Genomic DNA, 15,803 nt, shown 5'->3' with positions numbered 1-15,803 from the left:
AGTTCCAGTTTCGAAACGATGTGGAAAGAGAACTCTTGCTCAGAATGACGTCAAAACTGAACAGGCTATTATTGTCGCAGGGAGAAATGTCACGTAACAAAAAAATTAACGAGAATTTTTCCAATAGATAGCGCTGTAAGCGTCGTAATGTACACTACCGTTGTTGGAAATTGGTACACCAAGAAGGAAATGCATGAATTCAATTAAGTTAATGCCACAGGTTAGGTAATGACAAGTAACAAATGATTACCTTTTCAAATCTGTACATATCTTTTGAGCCCTACTATTCAGTAAGTCGAGTGGCCACCATGCGCTGCAGTTAGAGCTGCTATACGCCGTGGCGTTGAATCAATAAGGTTCTGAATACGTTCCTGAGGGATTTTCCTTCACGCAATTTGTATCCGAGCCCACATATCCGTGACATCAGTTATTGGAGGACCGTGACGCACCAGGTGCCGACCAACCATATCCCAGACATGTTCGATGGGCGGAATGTCTGGCGAACGTGCAGACCAGGGAAGCAATGGTACTGTCGCTCTTCGAAGAAGGCCTGTACATTCCCCGCAATATGTGGCCGGGCATTGTCCTGTTGAAATGTGACCTGTGGAGAGGCCTGAAGCAGGGGGCGTACCTCAGGCTCCAAAACCTCCGTTAGGTACCGGTTGCTGCTCAAAGTGCACGCAATACGTACGAGGTGAGATCAGTTGTTGTAACCAATGGCGCCCCAAACCATCACATCTGGTTTTCGTCCGCTATGCCGCTCGACAATGCAGCCCTCCAGACTGCGCTCATCACGGTACCGCCGGACACGTATGCGGCCATCACTGTAGGACACATTGAAGCGGGACTCATCCGAAAAGATTAGATGTTGCCGCTCAGCACCCCAGTGACGGTGTTCACGTGCTCATTGCAGTCGGAGGAGCTTACAGTTTCTGGACAATGGAAGCCGACGTAATGCCATGCGTGCAACCAGTGCAACCTGCAGCAGACGGCGACGAACCGTCGATGCAGACAAATTCACACCTGTTGTAGTTCTCCAGCGACGAGCCAACACTGTGGATGACGCTGTACGGTCCGGACAAGATGACGGTCATCCCGTGCTGTGGTCATATTCCGTGGTCCGGTTCCCGCTCGTCGCTGTGTACGCCCTTCCTCCATCCACTGCCTCCACACCCGCATCACTGTCGGAGCAGCATCCCCTGGGTGAGCCAAAAGGTCACGGTATGACAAATGGTTCAAATGGCTCTGAGCACTAAGGGACTTAACATCTGAGGTCATCAGTCCCCTAAAACTTAGAACTACTTAAACCTAACTAACCTAAGGACATCACACACATCCATGCCTGAGGCAGGATTCGAACCTGCGACCGTAGCAGTCGCGCGGTTCCGGACTACAGCGTCTAGAACCGCATGGCCACCACGGCCGGCGCGGTATGACAACCCCGTTTCCCGGAGACCGATCATTCTGCCCCGTTCGAACTCGCACACATGCAGATATGGCTTCCTTTGACGTCAACAAGGCATGCTGGCACTGTATTGTTTCCACCTGTGTGACAGCTCTGCACCGACTACACTAGGCGTAACACCGACCCTGTCGGACCGACACGAGAGGGCTCTCCTCGGCCTACGTGTACGCCATCTCACTACAAAACGTATCACATATTCCCTGCACATCGTCGCCACTTCCAACAAGTGTGGCGCTATTCGGGTAATTCCTTCTCGGTGTTGCACTTTTCGCAAACGGAAGTGTAAATGGGGACGGCTACAAATGACAGGTAAATCGCAATACGATGACTATGGTTTAAGATTCACTTTACAACATGCGTACTTCTCAACGTTGATCACTGCACAAGTTCGGCACTCAACAGTTGCGGCACTGCTAGTTAGGTAAGTCCACCAACCACGGCAAGGCTGCACCACATCGGATGGGAAAATGCTGTTTTTAATTGTTGTGAGGCTAGAAGCCTGATAAAAAGCAAACTGACAACGATTTTTAATTGTTCTGAGGCCAAAAATTGTCTGTAAAGCAAAGTGACATAGGTTTTCAATTGTCCTGGGGTCAAAGCCGCATAAGAAGCAAAGTGACATCGGTTTCTAATTGTTGCGAGACTGGCGCAAGACATGTACAATACGCTGTCCACCGTTTTGTGCCACAGATTGAAATCGACAAACAGCATGTTCCACAATAGATCGGGTTGTTTCGGCGGTAACTTTCAGAATGCGTTGGTCAATGCTTGCCTTCAAGTCATCTACGTTCGTAACTGGAGCACTGAAAACGACATTTTTCAGATAACCACACAGTCAGAAGTCATACGGATTAAGATCAGGTGAACCGGACGGCCAGGCTGCTGAGAAATCGCGACTGATAATTCTTGTATTGCCGAATTGCTTCTGGAGCAGGCATTTCACTGGTTACGCAATGATCCTACACACACAACCACGCTGTTGGAAGACTGGAATGACGTTGGCGTGCAAAAGATTCTCGTAGCATTTACCGATGAGGGTGAAAGTAACAGGACCAGCAGGACTCATTTCCACGGAAAAAATACGACAGTCGTTCATCCCGCGAACCATACGCGACTGGAACAAGATAAAGAGGTAATGACAGTGGCACGTAAAGTGCTCTCCGCCACACACCGTTGGGTGGCTTGCGGAGTATAAATGTTGATGTTGATGTATAAACGATGGCGTCAACATGCACCACACAGTCACCTCTGCAGAAAGAAGCTGTATCGGTATGTTTGCGTTCGGATTTTCCGTTGGACATATTCTGGAATTCTGCGTATGGACATGTCCTTAGAGACAGAAACGGGCTTCGTCTGTCCACATAATGTTGCACGGTCATTTATCGTCCATTTCCATGCAAGCAAGAAATTCCAGAGCGAACGTTTTTCTTGCTGGCAGGTCAGCAGGAAGCAACATCTGTATATGGCTGATTTTGTGTGGATTGCAATGTAGGATGTGTCGTAGAGTTTTATGACCACGCTCACAGGCATATCCAACGTTCTAATAATTCCCCTGCGTTGCGTGCTGTTTTTGCACACCACCGCTCGACCCCCCCTGCAACGCTGTGGCCACATCTTCGGCAGAAGTCGGATCAATTGATTCTTCCCCCTGACACATTGCACTTCAAAAGAACTTTTTTTCGAATTTTGTAATCAATTTCTCCAGGCCCGTAGACACATCGGACTAGTGTCTTTTTTCACACCCTCGAGTGTCTAGAATTTCTGCAGGGCTACTGGCGCACAGTCATCATTCTTGTAGAAGAGCTTTGCCAGCAGCGAGTGATCCTTCACGGAGACTGTCATGCTGGGCTCCCGGACGAAAACTGAGGAACAGCTGTGTTCCGCGCGTCTGTTGGTGTGTATTTTCTTGTGTTTACAGCGCAATCTATTGGTCAACTTTCCGTTAAACTTTTCTGGTTCCATGACGTTTCCAACTGCGTCAATAATATGCTGTTCAAATTTGACGTCTTTTTTAGCCGTGATTCTCTTTCTCCAGCGTTTTGAAACTGGAACTTTTATTATGGAGTCCCTGTACTTCGTTTGGACCATAGTTAGATTGATTGCAGTTGCACTTTATAAGTGTCATTCTGAATCAGTTAATAATTTTTCATAAAACAATAGAATTAAACAAGCAGTATTGTGCCCATAACGTCAACAAGTATCTCAGATCACTTTACAGGCTTTTAGTTATTACTTTGAGACAAGTGAAATATTGTCAGCTAGACTATATCCTACTGCTTCAAAGCACATCATTACCAGACCGATGCATGGTGGCGAGTTGACACAGTGACACTCGTGGCACTTACTCCAATTTCTATGTTGTAGACGTGAAGGCACCAGTTAGACTACGGGTTTTCAAATCTGGCTGGACGGCAACTCTGCCATTCGTGGCACGAACTCCCGCTGACTGCCACTGAGTTCAGTAACAACGTCTTGAGTCGCCTCTAGGCAGTAGCTGAAACCCATTACATTTACCATGCCTGTGTCCATACACCTTGTTTGCCAATCGAATTTATCTTCCAGCAACTTTTGTTGCTGTTGCATACTGATCTCTTTTCGCATGCTACGAGAAACACACAATCTCCAAAAATGTTCCCCTATAGAGGCATTCTTGCTTAATATTAACTGCTGTTTAGTGACTCCAATATCAGCAAAATTTCGTATCCTATTGAGTTATCAGTTTGTCGGATCTCTTCGACAGTCGAGTGTGCCACCACTGTATTGATGCTGATAAACAACACTCTTGCATTGACTGCTTCGGACCTACATCGGCAACTGACCTCTGAAAGGCGCCTACAGGTAAGTTGTCCAACGAGATGACTGACTCTACTTTCCCTGTCTCTGCCTGGGTAGCTTGAGCGTTGCCTTCGAAGTATGTTCACGATCTTTTGCAGAAACTGAATGCTGCTGTCTTCATTATAAGAATACACCGAGGTAACAAAAATCATGGGATACCTCCTATTATTGTGTCAGATTTCCTTTTGTCCGACGTAGGGTAGCATGTTGGTGTGGTATGGACTCAACAATTCGCTGGAAGAAATATTGAGCTATGCTGTCTCTGAAGCCATCCATAATTTGAAAGTGTTGCCGGAGCAGGATTTTGTGCACGAACTAACCTCTCGATTGCGTCCTGTAAATGTTATGTGGGATTCATGTCGGGCGATCTGGGTGCTCAAATCATTCGCTCGAATTGTCCAGAATGTTCTTCAAACCAATCGTCTGGCCCAGTGACATGGTGCATTGTCATCCATAAAAATTTCGGCATTGGGAACATGAAGTCCGTGAATGGATGCAAATGGTCTCGAAGTAGTCGAACATAACCATTTGCAGTGAATGATCAGTTCAATTGGACCGAAGTATCCAGTCCATACAATGTAAACACAGCTCATATCATCATGGAGCCACCACCAGCTTGTACAGTGCCTTTCTGACAACTTTGGTCCATGATTTCGTGGGGTCTGCGCCATACTTGAACCCTACCATCAGCTCTTACCAACTGAAATCGGGACTCATTTGACCAGCCTACTGTTTTCCAGTCGTCCAGGGTCCAACCCATATGGTCACGAACCCAAGAGAGGTGCTGCAGGTAATGTGATCTAGCAAAGGCACTCGCTTCGGTGGTCCGCTGCCACAGCTCGTTAACGCTAAATTTCATCGCACTGTCCTAATGAATACGATCGTCTTACGCTTCACAGTGATTTCTTTGGCTACTTAACCCACTACTGCTTGTCTGTTAGTGTTAAGCAAACGCCACTGATCTCTGTCTTCAAGCGACGGCCGTTGGCCACTGCGTTGTCCGTGCCTGTAATCTAGTATACTCAGCACACTCTTGACACTGTGGATATCGGAATATTGAACTCCCTAACGATTTCAAACTACCATTCCGCGTCCAAACCTGCTAATTCCCGTCGTGCGGCTATAATCACGTCGGAAACTTTTTGACGTGAATTATCTGAGTACAAGTGACAGCTCCACAAATGCACTGCCCTTTATACCTTGTATAGGCGATACTACCGCCATCTCCATGTGTGTACTGCTGTCCCAGGACTCGTGTCACCTTACTGTAACCCCACTGTCTCTGACACAGATATTTGGAGGAAGTCTTGTTTCCTTTGCTTACTTGGTATCACATTTTGAGGCAAACCTGTTACACCTCCTCCGTTAAGACGTAACCCAGGTAAATGCATTGTAACAGACTGACTGTGCACACGAGGGCTGTAGTTTTTGGTGTACAACATCAGGCACATATAGAAATATTTCTCAGCTGGCGTATCTTAGAGACAGTAGATGTGGACGTCCTCTTCTCTGCAGAAGAGAGCTCCTGGCAATTGCTCGGTTTTCAATGTGACGCTGCTAAGTTAAGCTATAATAATAGGAGGAGCTGTTTTGCAGTAAAGGGCACTTCAGTGTTATCTTAGGGATGCCTTGCGACAGCACACAAAATGATTACACTAATGATTACACAATCTGTCATTTCTGTAACTTGCCACTACACAGATCCAGTGGTGCTTCACTACGCTTACAATAGCGCTGTACTTGTTACTACGATCGCACTCGACTCTAATAACACAACATTTCTTAAAAGTCGTCTACAGCCATCTCATACGAAACCGTTCACTTTGGCCATCACCACCAGACTTCAGTAACGCACCATCGTGTCGCGACGCAGTTAACACTTCGCAAGAGGTAATCAACATATTTACCGAACTTCTCTACCAGGAGCTTTGGTTCACGACCGCTTACTGTGGCCGCCAAAACTCGCGTCCACTCCCCCCCTTGTCCACGCCATATTCTGCTCTCAAACTTTTCGGAGAATCAGGGGCCAGGAATTTCCTTGCTACCAAATAAGGTTCGGCTTCTTTCAGCCAATGGGAAGCGACTTCATTGTCTCCAGGTTTGTTTTGACACCGCAACTGGGCACCTGAACGTCACCAGCTTGTAAAAGAATCTCCCAGCAATAGGGCCTGTTACCTATTGCACAATATTACATTTGTATTAACACTAATTTCAAATAAATATTACACTCTGCACCCACCAGCCATATTCTTAATCTAGAAAAGGCCAATCAGACCGATCTGCTGTATTAGTTTTTGAACTTCATGTAGACCATTCTTCTGAGCCTGCCATCCCTATACAGATACACTGCATCATGGGATTTCTTACTGACAATATTGAGTGACTGAGAAGAAACTGAAATATTCGTTCAGCAAACCCTACGCATTAAATGATTTTCATCTGGGCAACAGTTCCTTAAGCATTGTACAGAAGGGTGTGCGCTATTCAACAGGCTTAATGTTCAACAGTGTTCCAATAGAAGTGAAAAAAATTGAATGATAAACCCTAAGTCGAAGGGATTCCTTGTCGTACACTCCTGTTCTGTACAGGAGGTCCTCTCAGTAGCTGATAACTTTTATTTGTTCGTGAACACTCTCACGATTTCTTTCCTGTTTCATTAATTTTTTAGTTACTTTGTTTATAAATTTTCTAATCAGCATTATGTAAACTATCTACATCTACATCTACATCTACGTCCATACTCCGCAAGCCACCTGACGGTGTGTGGCGGAGGGTACCTTCAGTACCTCTATCGGTTCTCCCTTCTATTCCAGTCTCGTATTGTTCGTGGAAAGAAGGACTGTCGGTATGCCTCTGTGTGGGCTCTAATCTCTCTAGTTTTATCCTCATGGTCTCTTCGCGAGATATACGTAGGAGGGAGCAATATACTGCTTGACTCTTCGGTGAAGGTATGTTCTCGAAACTTCAATAAAAGCCCGTACCGAGCTACTGAGCGTCTCTCCTGCAGAGTCTTCCACTGGAGTTTATCTATCATCTCCGTAACGCTTTCGCGATTACTAAATGATCCTGTAACGAAGCGCGCTGCTCTCCGTTGGATCTTCTCTATCTCTTCTATCAACCCTATCTGGTACGGATCCCACACTGCTGAGCAGTATTCAAGCAGTGGGCGAACAAGCGTACTGTAACCTACTTCCTTTGTTTTCGGATTGCATTTCCTTAGGATTCTTCCAATGAATCTCAGTCTGGCATCTGCTTTACCGACGATCAACATTATATGATCATTCCATTTTAAATCACTCCTAATGCGTACTCCCAGATAATTTATGGTATTAACTGCTTCCAGTTGCTGACCTGCTATTTTGTAGCTAAATGATAAAGGATCTATCTTTCTGTATATTCGCAGCACATTACACTTGTCTACATTGAGATTCAATTGCCATTCCCTGCACCATGCGTCAATTCGCTGCAGATCCTCCTGCATTTCAATACAATTTTCCATTGTTACAACCTCTCGGTACACCACAGCATCATCTGCAAAAAGCCTCAGTGAACTTCCGATGTCATCCACCAGGTCATTTATGTATATTGTGAATAGCAACGGTCCTATGACACTCCCGTGCGGCACACCTGAAATCACTCTTACTTCGGAAGACTTCTCTCCATTGAGAATAACATGCTGCGTCCTGTTATCTAGGAACTCCTCAATCCAATCACACAATTGGTCTGATAGTCCATATGCTCTTACTTTGTTCATTAAACGACTGTGGGGAACTGTATCGAACGCCTTGCGGAAGTCAAGAAACACGGCATCTACCTGTGAACCCGTGTCTATGGCCCTCTGAGTCTCGTGGACGAATAGCGCGAGCTGGGTTTCACATGACCGTCTTTTTCGAAACCCATGCTGATTCCTACAGAGTAGATTTCTAGTCTCCAGAAAAGTCATTATACTCGAACACAATACGTGTTCCAAAATTCTGCAACTGACCCTTTCAGAGATCAAGCAGCTTTGGTTCGCATGGCCTCACAGAACTTGATAATAAATACAAAAAAATAATATGAAAATGAAGCCCATATTCATGTTCATGAGGGCCTTAGCACAGAGCTCATTGGTCAGCCGAAACTTGCTGCAATAAGCTTGCGTGGCTGGAGCGGTTATACTGAAAGACATTAGACTTAAAGGAGCAGAGAGTAAGACGCATTCGGAACATTAGCGTTAGTTATAAGAGAATGGCGAATCAAGAAACAAATATCAGCCGCTTTGCACAGTGAGGAATAGAAGTTATGAATTACTGGTGATTTTGTTTCAACTGACCATGGATTTTGCGTCATCGATTCCACTTAAATTTAATGCTTATGTATTGCGTTAACATTATAAGCCTGCATTGAATGTATTTTCTTTGCCACTTTTCTCCCCTTCACCTTAACCATTTCTGCTCTCGACGTTAACTGCTTTGTAATCATTCACGTACATGACATCTGCCTCTCTGCATGGCCCCAACATTCTGCGTTTTATCGAATTAACCACTGACTCAAGATTCCTCCTAAATTTCAGTCATCTTGTCGAAAACCCAAGTTCTATTAGCCCACATAGAACTATACTTGTCAAAACATTCCTCAATCTTCACATGCCTAACTAATCATGCTATGACGTTAGGACAGCAAATATCTTATTCCAAAATTTATTTCATTTTCTCATCGTTAGAGTGGTCCACATCTTCAAGTGGTAAGGAAGTAATAAGACGAATACGTTTTGTGAACAGAGACAGAATGTTTTACAGTGTTGCCTACTTGTTATCCGTCTCCATTCAACAAAACATGCAACAAGTTCTCTCTCCCAGAAGCTGCCAGTGATGGGCATCCTACAAATTCTGTCATTATTTCTAGTTCTGGTGCTCTCTTTACAAATTATACACACGGAACACTGTCGCTCTCTGTTTTTCATGCAATATACACTGCTGCCTATTAAAACTGCAACATCACGAATCTTTTGTCTGTCGAGATGTTGCTTACCTTATCTTCTGACCATCTGTCTGAATAGAATCATCACCCTCTGTACAGGTGTTTTTCGCTGTGGACAACCAAGCATTAGTAGTTGGCAGTCTTTTACTTGACAAATTTCTTGTATTATACCACATTACAAACAGCCTTTGCAGTAGGTATGAATTTCGGCGAAGATATGACATTTTACCTATTTAATCCTTTGAAATTCTGTTGTGAATCTGACACATGTGTCATCAACAGTAACTCATTTGTTTCTGAAGTGTTTGGCTTCACTGTGTCGGACAGCCTGGGCATGCACCACGACGGCACCAGCAACAGCTGTCCCAAGGAGGGGTTCATCATGTCGCCGTCCCGCGGCACCACCGGCGAGACCCAGTGGTCCACCTGCAGCGCCGACGTCATACGCGGCCTTGGGTAAGTAGGACACTCGGTCAGGTTCATTCTAATTTATCTAGTCTAAATTGCTTTATAGCACAGACGATTACCCAGTCTTTCCGCCCGTGGAGAGACAATCAAGGGAATACGGTACCAAGAATGCTAAAAGACATTCGTTATTACATGACGGATGATTCGTATTATGGTACTGGCTCTAATTACTTTTCATCATAGTCACTCCAAGGCACTGGTCCCTGCGTAGAAGAAATGAACTTGAAGCTCCTGCAAACCACGCAATGCGGATGTGATGCACATTAGTGCTGCCTGCGGACAGTTTACGACACTTCTCCAGTAGTTCAATGACATGGAAGTACCTTGGAGCCAAGTGGAGGCTCTACGACGGAGGTAGCGTCGCAACATTGGCCCCCATACAGCTGCTTAATTTTCACCTCTGCGGACCACTGAAGAGGTGAATAGTGATTTGTGATGTTTGAGACAGTTTTGTTTCGTCAATGTACCACACAACGTTGTGACTGGGAACTACGGAGCATTACTTTTATCACTTTGATGTCCAATCATCAATGATGAGAATTTTTCCCATCAACTCATTCGAAGAGAGTAGTGATTCAGTATTAGATCGAAACAAATGTAGAGGCAAATAGTGTAGACAGTCAGAGCCTATTGGAAATGAGTTCGACTTGTTCACCATTCGACATGAGACTCACGAAGATGAATTAGAAACACCCACCTAGTAGCGATCAAGTAGTCCCTTTCACCTTTCTGAGGGGGGCGACGATGCGTGGCATGGACTACACGAGACATCGGAGGCATTGAGGAAGCATTAAGACCAATAATGGCTCCACTGTAGCTCACAGCTCGTGGGAATTGATCAGAGCAGAGTACAACGCCCGCACGCCTCACAAGATGGGGTCACAGATGTGTTCAACAGGTTCGAGATCATGTAACCTGAACGGACACAAAATAGGGTCAATTAATGGCTCACAAAATCATGATTATTTTTTTAAATTTTCGTCCCATCCCTGAAGAGGATGGCGGGCCCTTTTTCGAGCAGGCAATGAGTTCGTTTTGGCCAAGGATAACTGTTTCTTACTGTTGACGGTCTATGATCCCTTCAGAGCAAATGGTCGTCAGCAGCGTTCTGTAGCCGAACAAATGGACTCATATGACTGGACTGCAGATTACAGACCATCCCCCCTTGTCCTCACATTCACACCTCCTGCGATACATTGCAGAACTAGCACTCCTTCCTTTCAGGAGTTCTAGTTCTGCAAGGTATCGCAGGAGAGCTTCTGTTGAGTTTGGAAGGTGGGAGATGTACTGGCAGAAGCAAAGCTGTGAGGACGGGACGTGAGTCGTGCTTGGGTAGCTCAGTTGGTAGAGCACTTGCCCGCGAAAGGCAAAGGTCCCGAGTTCGAGTTTCGGTCTGGCACACAGTTTTAATCTGCCAGGAAGTTTGAGTTTCCTAAATAGGTTGTATCGATAGGCTGAAAATGGTTAGAATAAATTCTCTAAAAAGTAAATAAGCGTAGCAATTCACAAAAGGCTGAATATACTTGAGGAGATGAAAATGCTGAATAAATGAGCGCCTTACTACGCTTTATACGAAGTCAGAGCTCAGGTATGTTGGCTGCACTGTGTTAGGACACAGGGCTTGCTCTCTGCTTGCACGCTCCTCCCCTCCTCCCCGCCCCCAGCTCGCCCGCTGCTTCATCCTCCATTGCATGATCTTGCATACCGAAGTTAGTTTGATGTGGTATCTAATTTCCTAGTATTTTACTTTCTCCCTTTCTAATTCTTTTTAAGCAGATCGTCTGATGATGATTTGCTAAGGATCCGAAACGTAATAATGTCTGTATGACACGAGGCTGAGAAATACATTACAAATAATTCAAAATAAGGCTCTGTCTTACTGAATGCAGAATCTTGCCTGAAAGTGAATTCGAAGGCATATCATACTCTCCTTCGCACGTCTGCCTGGCAGTCTGAACAGTGCAGGCAGCTGTCACGGGTCACAGCTTCCTGGCGTCTCTTCCTCCAAACGTGCACGGCGCGTTATCATTGTGTCCACACAGCGGCAGCCGCCTAGGAACGTGTCCTCGGCGTTATTCCGTCTGACTCACGGCCGTAGATTACCTTTATTCGGGTATGCCGGCTGACTCATTCACTGTGGACGCTGTTAACTCCAATATGCATGCTGTGAGGCACTTCGGGCGCCGCCGGAAGTCCAATACAGCACCAGCGCCGTTCGTCGGAAGAAGTCGTAACTAACAGCCAGCGACTAGCAATCATATTTCAGCTTTGAAATTTCGCGTAACACCAATGCATTTATCATTCTGATGTCAGCTTTGGTTTCTTAGTCTAAGAGATCCCATGAAATATATACTGGATATCAAAATTAATAGCAATACTTATTGACGTGGGTGAAAGTATTCGACAGCGCCAGTAAAGGAGCACTTCGTGAAATAGTGGTCAATATGTGGTTATGAGCCGCCACCGGCTTCATTAACAAGCATTGTCGTAGTTAGAGGAAATATATTTCAATCGTAAACTTTTCAATTAACAAGTTATACATGTTAAATACAGTCTTTTTCAACTGTAATGAAAGTCTTATGATTCAAATGGTTCAAATGGCTCTGAGCACTATGGGACTTAACTTCTCAGGTCATCAGTCCCCTAGAACTTAGAACTACTTAAACCTAACTAACCTAAGGACATCACAAACATCCATGCCCGAGGCAGGATTCGAACCTGCGACCGTAGTGGTCGCGCGGTTCCAGACTGTAGCGTCTAGAACCGCTCGGCCACTTCGGCCGGCAAAGTCTTATGAAGACCAAATGCCGGCCGCTGTGGCCGAGCGGTTCTAGGCGCTCCAGTCTGGAACCGCGCGACCGCTACGGTCGCAGGCTCGAATCCTGCATCGGGCAGGTTTAAGTAGTGCTAAGTTCTAAGGGATTGATATCAGATGTGCTCAGAGCCATTTGAACCTATTGAAGACCAAACGCGGTTCGCTTTCTTTTAAAGTATCTCCAGTAGTCACTGTGAGAATCTGATTTTTCTCTTACAACTCAGTTTTCTGGGATCATGAACGGTACGGGAATGTGGTAGGCTTTAGCTCTCTCTCTCTCTCTCTCTCTCTCTCTCTCTGTGTGTGTGTGTGTGTGTGTGTGTTTATTTTTTTCGACGAGTGTGTGTGTGTGTGTGTGTGTGTGTGTGTGGAGCTAACACATCCCAACTTCTGTGTATGTAAATTATTGCTTTTCTATGATAGTGTGACAGGCGATCTAAGGTGGGAATGACGCCTAGTTTGTGATATTATTTTTTGGTATCTAGGGGATTGTTCTTTAGCTGCAATGTATTGTATCAGCATAAATAATGCTTGGTTGCTTATGTTTGGTCTTTTATTATGTATTTATTCCCTATTTCTGCATATTGGATTTGGATGTTCTCTTGTAAGGTAAGGAGATGTTTCTTGTTACTGAATCTGACTATTTTCACGTCCTTTTCAGTTGTCATAGGGTGGTGGTTTCCTTGCCGAAGGTGTTCTGTAAATTTTGAAGGGCTGGTGTTCTCTATACCTCATTTTAAAAGTTTTGTTGTAAGTGTGTACGTGCAGTGTGGAAGCTTTGCACCCATTTGGTAGTTTTCGCTGCCGTCCTTGGATGGAGAATGGTACCATCTCTAGTTTGGAAGTATTTTGTGAACTCTGGTAGCGATGAAGTACAGTGCTACATTTGCCTTAAAAGACTGAAAACGAGAGGAGGCACAACAAATTAGTAACGTCATATAAGGCGATATCATCCACAATGTTCCTTGGATGGGAAGGTAAACTTGGTTGATATATCTATTATATAAACTTGGGATAATAACTGAACCCTTAATTTTGTGCTTGCTTCAGGGTGAAAAATTGGCATCAAGCAAAAGAGGTGATGCAGGGAAGTCGTCAGCCTACGACCTTTCGCTGTCGCTGCCGCTGCCGCCACGCCCATCTCCTTCATTTTCGCAATTTTTGCGGGAGACAATAAAACCGATATCTGTCCCAGGCTTAACCCAGTATCGTTCGGGATCTCCTACTCCTTCACTCCGCTAGAATTTAAAGTCTTTGTCCCAAGCTTACTTTTGTTACTGGAAGTAATAACATTTAAAAACCGAAAATGGGTTATTTCACATATGGGTTATTTTGAGCGGTTTTAACAGTCAGGTAAATCTGGAGACGAAAAGAACTGGTGTAATCTAAAACCGGTGTTTCAGCGATAACTACCATCCCTAACCTGTATATTTCGCTGCTGACGTAAGACAACATCTAACGCATCAAGATGGATAGGTCCAGCAGGGCTTGTCCCTTGGCCTTCGAGATCACCTCACTTCAATTATCTGAATTCTTCTGTGCGGGACCGTCCAAATAGTGAAGTATACAGCATTCCCGTTGATACAGTTGAAGAAATGGAGTGTCGAGATGTACAATCTTGTCAATACTTACGATATGATCCTAGGGCGCTTGAAAAATTTCGTAATTCATCCCAGATACGACTGCAGTATTGGTTTCAAATGGAACGAAGACTTGTAAAACACGATCTATACAGATACTAGTTTACAGTAAATTGTAACGCGTAACGTGCTGAAGTAGTATTGTATTTCTTGCTAACGTAGACCACGGGCGAAATTTTATCCCATTTACACGGTGACCTAATCGCAAAGTTTAATTTCAAATCACGTTTGTGCTAACTAAGGCAATATTTGATACAGAAGTCAGTCGTGGTCTGTAACCTCACATTCGACTCTTTATTTTGCAAACAGCTCGTATGCGGACCCATGTTTACTACGGGAATGTTTTTTTCTGTTATCGTATACTTTCACCTATATCAGTCAGTTTCAGCTATTAATTATGTTGTACCCTGTATAAAACTAATTCTGTCCCAGATTCTGAAAATGAGTTTTTGGGGCAGACCCAGGATTTCTCAATTGTTGATCGAAACTGTGCTAGAGAAGGTGATGTGGTGTTGCTTTCTTTCGACCGCCTTTTAAGCATACAAGGAAACCTCCGAGCTTCACGTCCCCATCCAAAGAAAGTATTACCATCGACAATGTCACATGTCCTCTGTGCTTAGTTCACGAGAAGCTACTGAGAAGATTTGAATTGTTCCGAGAATATGCACGAATTTTGGTTACCAGTATCTGTGCACCATCACCTCTCCTCTTCTTACCGCAAGAGAAACGCAACACTTCAGTGTCTTAAAAATATATATTTTAAATTTTTAATTTTAAATCCTAGCGACTTTTATGACACTAATCTACTATTTTATGGTAAAATAACGTGGTACGATCCCACCTAGGTGTCAAACAATGAAGAAAGGCGATTATAAATAAAAAAATGCGGAAGTAACACGAATGGATTAACACTTCAAGAAAACTTTGAGAAAGCTTACGAATGGCAATGCATCTCTCTTTTGGCTTTCTGCTCTTCACTATTCATTTCACAGACCTCTCTTCACATTTTCAAAAGTGAATCTTATTTCCTCTTGCGCCAGTCACGGCATCCAGTCTTTGGGTATGCTCCAGATTAATGCCGCATTGTCCTCTTGAGCAATCGTCTTCTCTTGAGCAATCTTGCCCCATACCCGCCGTATACCGTCAGGTGATCTCAGATCAAATCGCAACTCATCGGTGAACATCACTTGCTCCCATTATTGTACTCTCCTGCCGGGATATTTCCTTCCGAAACGTAGTCGAGCTGAGATTCTCTCTGGCATGTTCTGAGCAACTTGCAGGTATTCTGGACTGAAGATTGACTTCTCCCAGTCTTCTTCGGACGATTCTCTCTCTAATATTGACCTGTAAATCTTGATTGCCTTTTCGTACTTCAACGGCAGTGTTGATGCCGTTGTGAAGTATTTGTAGTTGGGAGAACTGGCAACCTCTTTCGAATATTGCTCTTCTAGCACCTGATCCTGGTTTCTTGCGCACCCTCCAGTTTCCTTGTACCTTGAAATCGTGGAAGGTGTAGCATTTCGTGGCTTCACGGCGTGTTTACTCCAGGACGCTGATTATGATAGTCACAAAGTTTCTACAGACACACGTAACGTGATGGAAAGAGGAGCAATACAAGATA

At 44.6% G+C, this 15,803-nt stretch overlaps 1 protein-coding gene across 1 annotated transcript in view; it reads left to right on the top strand.

Moving 5' to 3' along the window:
- The window catches only part of LOC124795987 (A disintegrin and metalloproteinase with thrombospondin motifs adt-2-like), a 178,400-nt gene that overhangs the window by 105,253 nt on the left and 57,344 nt on the right, over positions 1-15,803 (top strand). Inside the window, exon 9 of the mRNA XM_047260067.1 lies at positions 9,587-9,715. Within this exon, the coding sequence (XP_047116023.1) occupies positions 9,587-9,715 (129 nt within the window). The remainder of the gene's footprint in view (positions 1-9,586; positions 9,716-15,803) is intronic.

The sequence above is a fragment of the Schistocerca piceifrons genome, chromosome 4 (genome assembly GCF_021461385.2).
Source record: "Schistocerca piceifrons isolate TAMUIC-IGC-003096 chromosome 4, iqSchPice1.1, whole genome shotgun sequence".
Lineage (NCBI taxonomy): Eukaryota > Metazoa > Arthropoda > Insecta > Orthoptera > Acrididae > Schistocerca > Schistocerca piceifrons.
The sequence above is the reverse complement of the archived record's forward strand: the minus strand, read 5'-3'. Positions and strand labels throughout refer to the sequence as shown.